Raw genomic sequence first — 9,743 nt, forward strand, 5'->3', positions numbered from 1 at the left:
GCCGTGCCGAGCTGTGCCGAGCCGTTCCCGCCGCCCGGACCCGCTGACAAAGCGGCTGCTAATTGCCGTCGGCTGGGTTTTGGGGGGCCGCTCTGCACACGCCTCGCCTTTCCAAGCGATCGTACCGCAGCAAAGTTTGATTTTGTTCACAGCGAGGGGTCTCTGGATTTATGCTCGCTTCCCGTCTGCAAATGATATGCGTCGGGACCCTTTGCAATTACTTTTAAAATGCATCCGAGACATAGTATCAGCGGAGAGAGATGGCCCTTGCCTCAGCCCGGGTGAAAATTAGACTTTAAAGTACCCAGATGAAATTTTCAAGTCAGGGACGCGGGATTGGATCAAATCACATAAACTGCAAAAAAAGCAAGTATAATGGCACATAATTGGTTCTGTAATAGCATTACACAAGGATAATAGCCTGTTATGGCCCCCTGCACATTAAGTGCTTCCCTGGCGTAAAGCCTTTATGATATTAAAGGGGGAATATAATGATATTTTGGTTATTAAATGCGTGTAATTAATTTATGCACCACTGAAAATAAAGTTGGTATTATGACCCACTCAAGATGCATCAGAAGATGTAAGTCAGACAACTGTTGATAAGTTCTGGTGTCTATGTTTCGTCTAGACTGCTGATTTTATTTTGGAACAATTGCTTCTCCGGCAGACTACACAAATTTAATATTTCATAAACATTGTAATGTTCTGTACAGGAAGGGCGAGCAAATCTACACAGGCTCTTTTAGATCTGATGGGAGTTTGAAGATGTAGCACGTTCATACCAGAGCAAAGAAGATACAGATGATACAGGTGCAGAAATAGAAAGAGATTTTAGAGAGAAAATGTCTTTGGAAAGTTATTCTGAATATGTGATCTCATTAAATAAATACTAATAAGCTTTAGAAATATCACCTGCTCTATCTGCCTTTCACACTAGATGTAGCTGCAGAAATTCCCCTAATGTATATTCAAGCTGTAATAATGTTTTAGTATTGTATCATTTTAGCAAAGCAAGGCAAAATCAGAGATCCAAACATCATCTTATCCATTCACCTAGAATTTTCTCATACTGGTGAAAGATTTAGAAAGCTACAGACATGCATGTTTATATATAAATATGTTTATATGTATACACATACACAGAGGCTTTTAAGGAAATTGCTGTTTGACAGCAAACATTATTGACTTACCATCCAGGCAAGTCTCTGAACAGCAACGTATACCATGAATCGAGTTGGCTTTTACAGCACCATGCAAGAACAATGTTCTGAATCCGAATGCACTCCTTAAAAAAGCCACATACACTTTAGGTCAATTAACCTTAAAAGAAAACATAACCCAGAGGTACTTGTCTGTATCTTCCCTACCAGCATCTGCATCCTGAATTTTAAAATCCACACAGGGTCGGTACCGTGGGATCCCTTTGCGTGGAGACAGATGTGCCTTATCCTTTCTTCTCTCTGGCGTTGGAGAGAGAGTGAAAGTGTTTTATCTTAAGAACCCTTAATAAAATAATAATAACTTCATTATGGCACTCTAAGGCCTCACTCTAGTCAGGGGTCTGCATCGCTCTTTTGGCTCCAAGACTCACTTTCTCCAGCAGTTTGAACCTTTCAAGTTCAGCGTATTACGGGGGGCATAGAGGGTGAAATGGAGGAGGGGGAAGTGCTCCAAATCGCTGCTTTTTGAATAGAAGCGGTATGACCGCGAAATGGTTGGCTCAACTTTCTCCCAAGGAGTAGCAGCTGCAAAACAAGCAGATAACTAAGTAATATATAATCCCCCAATCCTCGCCAGTTTGGTGTCTGTTTAATTTTAATGCGCGAGACGTGGGGTTGACATAATTAAAAGTTAAAGCTAGGGAGTCTTGCGTGCTGTCCTCCGGCGAACCGAACCCAGGGGCGCGCTTCAGCACCACGGAGAGCTCCGCATCCCTCCCGGCATTGCCCGGCTAGGTGCTTCCGGCGCGTCGTGCCGGGAGAAGCGCGGGGTCACTCCTTTCCCCGTAAGCAAGACTGCTGTCAGCGCTGTTCCTACGTCTCTCCGTGCCTTCCTTTTACAGATGCTTGCCTGCGAAGTTGGGACTCCCGGAAAATGATGAGGAAATTGCGGCGGTTCATGGGATGGCATTTCTCCTGTACCTCCTCTCGTCTGGTACAGAAGTCCAGCATTAAAAACAATCTGAAGCATGAAATAACATACAGAGTTGAGTTATTTCAGCAAAAAATCCCTTTCTGTGCAAAGTTGTTAAAGTCTGTCACACACATTCACACTTACTATCATCATCATCCTTATGGACAATATCAGATAACGAGTCTGCAAATAAAAGTCCAAGTAATACAAATAAATACAATACAATTCAGAACAGACATTTTGCTGATTCCATCTGTCTTAAAGCAAGACTGTTTCCATGCTGCACAGACAAACACATCTCTTCTAATTTTTCTACTGTGATGGTAAAACCTTGGACTGAACTGACAAGTAACGTAACTGAATTGACATCTACCTTGAGAGACCTCAGCTTTGAGAGGATCATTTGTAAAACTCAAGAAAGTCTGACTGAATCAGAGTTGATGAAGTGGCTCTCTTGTCTTTTCATGTCCAAACACCTCCTTTCCCATGATTCTCAATACCTGACCACAAAAAAAAGACTAACAGCTAAAAGGTTATTTTACCCTAATTCATGTGCAGTAAAATGTATTTTCCAATTAACCAAATTTGCCGATTTGTCCCGCTTGGACACTCTTATAATTTATAATGTAAAAGTGTTCTTTCTTTATCTAAAGACCAAGGTGACTGCTTTTAATTTTCTGTAACCTCTTTACACTTGATGTTCACCAGACTCATAATGTTAATTGGCTTCATATACGGATCATCAGTTTAATGAAGGAATAAATCCTATGTTGCTTTATGTCCCTCTGTTTTAACAATGATTGCTTTAATGAAGAATGTGACGTGTTCGAAATCTAAGCTGCAGGAGACATTAGAGGGTTTTTTTGTTGTTGTTGTTATTTTTTAAAAAACTATGACTGGAATCCCTATTTAAAGTTAAAACTATGAGATTTCCATGTTTAAAATGGTTTTATTTAGATCATTTTTCATAGAAAATACTGACACATTCTTCAGCAAAGAACTTTTTCTTTCTAATTATGAGTACAGACTGAGTAACACAATTTTGCAGTATAAACATCCCAATTAGGTTATTAAAATATCTCTGAGCTGATTTTATACCACTGCAGTTTTAATTCGGAGTTTTACTTAAACTCCTACTGAGTTCAAAAGGAGTTATGTTTGCCTAAATAAGGAGCATTTGTATATAACAGATATTTCCCTTCATCAACCTACTATGTTTTCACTGATCCTATGTGGTGAAGAAAAGTATAGGGGAGAAAGAATTGTCAGTTCACACACAAAAGCTCTGCATTGCTGTAATCTATTTCTCCCCATGGGGATTTTAGGATTTCGGGAGCAAGGGTAAAATGTAATGAAACATGGGCTCACAGAGCTAGGTGACTGCAAATCAGAGCATCAATTAGGCCAAGCTGGAAAGCAGCAATTACACCAAACTGTGTGCGTTGGTTATACTAGCTACAGCAGGTTTAAAACAAAAGGCAAATGCATTTTTGTAATTCAACTGTTATGTTCCTTGTCCCACTTACAATGAAGTAAGCTTTTTTTCTTCTTCATTTATTCTCTAATGAGAAGTGCCTATAATGTATTTATTTTTTCTTATTTGGAAGCTGCTGCCTGCACTGAAATTACATGATCCTTATATATAAGAGCATGTAATACAGAAGAGGAAATTCTCTAATCAAAGCCTGTGCAGTGACTAGGCGATCAGTGGACTTGGACAGAAATTTCAGGAAGTAGCAGAGGAAGTGGATCAGAGGGGAAGGATATTGGCTGAAATTCCTTACCACTGATAAGTTATTCAAGTGTGCCAGGCCAGATACTACAGCATCTTTTGTCTCCACAGGTACCACACTCGTTCAACGCAGATCACAACCACCTTAAACACCTTCTCTCAACTCTGCCTCTTCCATACTGTGACCATGTCTGAAAGAACTTTGTACTGCCTTTCAAAGATGCACAGAACTGTAACCCATAGCCAGCACTGTATGAGCATGCAGATGACAGCCCGTAAACCACACTTGGCCTTCCCATTCCATGGAGAATAAGATACCCTATGGCACCCATAGAAGCACAGGACAGTTGTCTGCCAGGAGGCTACTCCAAGGGCAACATTTCTCTACATGGGGCTGCACTTTCACAGAGCCTGTGTTCGTTCCCTGCACTTGTTACCATTTGAAATGACTCATTTCAGGCCAGAACTATGCCAGGATTTGTTGATGCATAATAACACTGATTTTCAGGGGGACTTTATGTTGCATTTGGGTTTTGTTGGTTTTATTATTATTTTTGAAGTGAAGATGTCAGTGCTCTTTCCCACTAAAATGAGTCTTCCAAACAGGATTTGTGAGAAGACACTTCCAAGGGAGTAGCTATGAGAGTGAGAAAAATTAGTAGCATTACTTGGAGGTAGGAAAATTAGGCACAGAAAAGCTGACAATTTCCTCAAGCTGTCTATAATGAACAACTACAGCAGAAGAGAGCAGTGGACCTAGAGTAGATAAGCCAATATCTTAATCATTTGACTTTATCTTCATATATATATATCTAGAAACTCCTGCTCTAATTTGCCAGAATCTATCGTTTTTTGAAAATATTACAGATTTTACATAAATATGAGTGACACAATTATTGATACTACATACCTTGGTCAAAGGTGGAGAAATGACTTCCTACTGTCCATAAAGCACACAGACTGCATAGAAGATAGAAAGCTGTAGAAAGCTAAAGTTAAAAACTGAAAGACATATTATAACTCAGATTTAAGTTTTCACTCTATTTGTGTGGCCCTTATTTTACCATAGACTTGACAGTTTATTTGGAGTTTTCCAGAAGCTTGGAAGGAACTGGCCCTTGAAATATATATCACTAATACAATTATTTAATCTGCTTTGTTTTAAAGGAGCATATTTAGAAACAAGAATATAATATTCTCAGGTAGATCTGTCTAAGTCTAGGCTCCTTATCCACATTGAGCTGTAAAAGAATGACATGATTTTCAAAGATGCTGACTATTGCCAAGAAATTATACGTGACTTCAGAAACCCTGAAAATGGCTCACTGTTTGCAGAGATGTGGGGTCTCTACTTCTACATCACATCTTGTGTGAACAAGGCAAGGTAATTTGATTTCTGGCAGAATAACCTGGCCCTGGATCTCCACTTGAGTATGGAGATGGTCTACACTATGTTAATGGTGCTTAGATAGGTATTTTGGTGCTGTTGTGGACTTTTCATCAGATGGGATAAAACCAAAACTTTTTCTCATTGCCAACAAGATAAACCCTTTTGCTTATTCAGAAATAGCACAAGGGCAGCATTAAATTTTCTTTTCCCCCTTTTTCTTCTTCTTTTGATGTGTAACATTTTATATGTAGCATCCCCTCAGTGTTTTTGCTTATACTTCTAAGCATTCTTAAGTTCAAGCCAATTTCATTCGTGCTCTGTCTTTTAGTATTTGATTTGATGGGAAACTGGAACTATGCTTTTCTCTATTCAAATCCCTCTGGAGATATTTCCAAGATCTGGATGCTCTGCACTAGAGTATTTCTAATGAAAGGCATTGCTGAAACAACACTGATAATGGTGTTCACTGATGTTCAGAGATTTGTTGATTTAGAGAATGAGATAGAACCATTTAAACAAGCTGAATATTACATGAATGAAGGAAAGGAGGAAATCATAATTCATTCTTTGAGCTAAAGAATAAGGCAGTGCAGGGCCATGGAAAATTTAGAAGCCAGATTTGCAGAGCTTTCTAAAAGAAATTCAACTGGAAAAACTATCCATGCCACCTTTCAACTCTAGTTTTATTAACCTTATCTTTCTCATAAACCACAACCACCAAATCCTCTCTTTATAACTTCCTGTGTCTTCTGTTCCTATTTCTTACCTTAAAATTCAGGTCCTATCACTGTTTCAGGCACTTCATAGCATTTGGTCGTCAGAAGAAGTAAGTTTGAAATGCTTCAGACCGGGCTTCGAACAGGAACAGGTTATCACAGGTTTTGGTACTGGTGAGGTTGCTTACTTAACAGTAGAAGATGCATAAACTAATTTCTAGGCTTATTTATGATGAAATAGCTCAAAGAAGTTGAGCAAAAACATGCCAATCTCATGGCACTGAGTGGTGAAAAAGGAAAGGTTGGATTGCCTTGACGAGCATGGAGCTCTGAAACACTGATGGACTTCTTGAACCTAAGGTTGGTCTTGCTCAAGAAACAAGAGATAATTGCATGAGCCGTCATCTGAGAAACAGCAGGAGAAATGGAAAGGCCATAGTTCTGCTGTTAATTAGTTTTCTTATACTTGGCTGAGTAGGAGCAGAGAACTGTTGGCATCCTCTAGAATTTATCTAGAGTTTGCAATGTCCAAAGACATCACTTACTTATTTATTTTAATTTTAATCTGTTTTTTCAGCCTGTCCTTGGACAAATATTTATATTTTCAAACTTCACTTCTACATTGGATTTCAGTTTCAGTTTCAAATCTTAGAATGCAAATTTCTTTCAAACCAGATCAAGAAGAAGCTTGGTCAGAACATTTTACTTATTTCCCTCTATAAAGATTAAATGTTGATCTGTGAACAATGAAGCTGTTTGCAGGAGAAGGAAAAAAGGAAGAAAGGAAGAAAACCACATCCTTTGGACATTTTGTTCAAAAAATAGTAAAACTTTTGAAATTATTCACTAAGAAGAACCAGAGGGGAACTTTGATGGCTGCAGACCATACGCAAAGAATCAGTGGCTGCAGCATCCTCCAGGGGATGGAGCTGGTGGGCAACTGAAAATGGCAACTACGTGCAGCATATGACTCCCATCCACACAGCAGTGCGGGGCTCCTGAAGGTCTCAAAACAATTTGGAAACTTCACTTGGTGACTGCAAGGGTGGTATTGGCTGAGAGTTAGACTTGTGGTTCAGCTCTAAGACTATCAGATTGCAAAATTAGGGCTGAAAATGCAGCACCTCTCAAAATGTACCCCCATGAGTTAGAAAGATTGCAATAATAACTGTTTAGTGATATTTGGAAACAAGATATTATTGTTTTCTGGGTGAAAGGACCCTAGGAGTCTTCAAGAAATCTCCAAAGCAATATGTATGTGTTAGTTATTTGCTGATGTATTTTCCATCAGAAAACTAGATAACAATATGTTGCATAATTGAACAATACTTTATGAAAATAAACTAACTACTTTGATTTCATGATCCAGGCAATTATCAAGCCAACCTGTTTGAAATCTCCACCGTATTACGTAAATGTAAATAGGTTCACTCAGGAACAGTGGGTTTCTACAGAGTCTAGAGAATTTAGGAAAGATTCTGCATTGCCACAGCCTTAAAATAAATGTGAAGTTTTGATATATATATATTTTTAACAAGTATTAAAAAATATATTAAAAAAATGAAGAAGGAGAAGAAGAAGAAAAAGAAAAGCTCTGTCAAAGCCCAGTGCTAATACTAAATACCACATTTTGGAAATGTAAAGTTATTTACATGGTAAAAATACAAGTACCATGTGGAGTTCAACAAATACTAAGTCTTCCTCTTCAGAGAGAACAGCTGATTCCTTTCAAGCCAAGTGGATGATGCAAAACAGAATCTATGCTGACCTGCAACCACTGATACTGGCTTTATGCTGCCTGATAACTCTGTTTAACCTGATAGCTCAACGTTAACTAAGCAAGATTTTTGAGAGCAGATCTGAACCACTATACTGGGACTTACGCTACAGCACTGCTTTTTGTCACGTGGTCTGGATTTACAGCATCACCAAATCACAGTTTCAGTTAAAGGTCAATTGTTTCTCAGAAACAGGTCATTTTCCCACTTACAGGCAAAACTCAGTTTTTGTTTACCAGAATGAAAACAGGCTGTAATCTAGCTCTGAATTAGGGCAGTTAGTATCTGCGTGAATTCTATAACTGCACATATCCACACGACAACAAGAAGTTAGCAGTCTCTCTTATTCTCTGAATGGCTTCTAGCAATGAATCCAGTAGGGAGGAAGAAAACATGCAATTAGCTGTAAGGCACAATTGTCTCATTCACCACAGATCAGTTCACACCTACTAACTGCTCTCCTTGAAGGTGAGCTATACCGAGCACCAGAAGGAAAAAGTGGCCGAGGTGTGACATATTTGTGTATGAGGCCATTGAAATGCATTCCCTGGATGTGGCGACGTTCACAGCTTAGCCTGGAGCACCCACCTCAGTTGCAAATAAGTAGTCCTTTGAGAAGCAGTCTGGGATGAAGCAGAAGGAAGGCAAACAAGAATACATATGCCCGTGGTTGTGTGTAAGAGTCCACATGTAAAACACTCGTGTATCTTTACAAATGAAAGTAGATGCAATCTTAAAGGATGGGAAGCGATCTGAAAGGTCAAAGCCCAGGAACCCAGCTCCTCTCCTTACAGGAGGGAAGCTCCCTGGCTCTGAACCAAATGCTATCTTCCACAGATCTTTTCAGTAAAGCACATGAATGCCACTCTTCTTACAAGAGAATGACCCCATTGTGCACACCCCAGGCGAAGTAGAGACAAATCAGAGCATTCCTAACAGGATGCAGAGCAGAGGCCTTCCAACTGCTTACAGCACCGCTGTGCTCCAGCTTCTTTGGGCCAGGAACATTTCAGTTATCATAGAATTACAGATCATTACATTGGAAAAGACCACTAAGATCATGTTGTCCAATCATCAACACATACCCAGCATGCCCACTAATCATGCACTTCAGTGCCACATCTATATGGTTCTTGAGCACCTCCAGGGACAGTGACACCACCACCACCTCCCTGGGCAGCCTGTGCCAGTATATCACCAGTCTTTCTGAGAAGAAATTTTTCCTAATATCTAGCCTGAACCTCCCTTGGTGTAACCTAAGGCCATTACCTATTGTTCTATCTGATCCCCCTTGCTACAACCTCTTCTCCCTCAAAGGGAATCATCCCCAACCTGTTCCTCCCTGCCAATCCCTTCTGCCTCACCAGTCACCAAACATTCCCAGGACACTTCCCATGCTTCAGTGCCAAGAAGCTCCTTTCTCTACATCTCATGACAGAAGCACCTCAGTAACTCTTTGTAAGACAAAAGATTCTACAAATGGGAGACAACAGAAACTCATCTCTCATGGGTCTGTGTTCTCCCTACAGCATACCCAGAGCCCACTAATATCCTGCTGCAGAGGTAACTGGGCCAGGCTTGGTGCTCTCCCACCACACAATAGCCAACATGATGTGACTGCATGCACCTCACTTACCTGAGCCTCTTTAGTTCCAAATCCAGACCATCCTCTGTGGAATACTCAGTGTTTATCACAGGGTGATTTGCTGCCATTCATGCTCTTTCCTAGTGTTTTGCAATGTAATACAAAATAACAATCCCATCTTGTGCCACCAGTTGTTTTCTAGACTATCCATTCTGAAGTCTGCCTATATTCCTTTCAAAACCATAGCTGTTGCTTTTTGGCATCCCATCTAAATGTGCCGTGTTCAGATAAAACCAAAGTTCCAAATTGTAGCATTCCTTATTCTGGAATTCTTATTTATTTCAATAAACAAATAGCAAGAAAATGCACCTTTATTAAATATATATATATATTTATATATATATAT

General features: G+C 39.7%; 1 protein-coding gene across 1 annotated transcript in view; it reads right to left on the reverse strand.

Moving 5' to 3' along the window:
* Nucleotides 1-9,465, reverse strand: part of DRGX (dorsal root ganglia homeobox) — a 29,451-nt gene extending 19,986 nt beyond the window's left edge. Inside the window, exons 1-3 of the mRNA XM_031554576.1 lie at nt 9,389-9,465; nt 2,064-2,184; nt 1,194-1,288 (exon numbers count right to left, since the gene is read on the reverse strand). Of these exons, the coding sequence (XP_031410436.1) occupies nt 1,194-1,288; nt 2,064-2,184; nt 9,389-9,465 (293 nt within the window). The remainder of the gene's footprint in view (nt 1-1,193; nt 1,289-2,063; nt 2,185-9,388) is intronic.
* Nucleotides 9,466-9,743: the final 278 nt, after the last annotated feature.

The sequence above is a fragment of the Meleagris gallopavo genome, chromosome 8, assembly GCF_000146605.3.
Source record: "Meleagris gallopavo isolate NT-WF06-2002-E0010 breed Aviagen turkey brand Nicholas breeding stock chromosome 8, Turkey_5.1, whole genome shotgun sequence".
Lineage (NCBI taxonomy): Eukaryota > Metazoa > Chordata > Aves > Galliformes > Phasianidae > Meleagris > Meleagris gallopavo.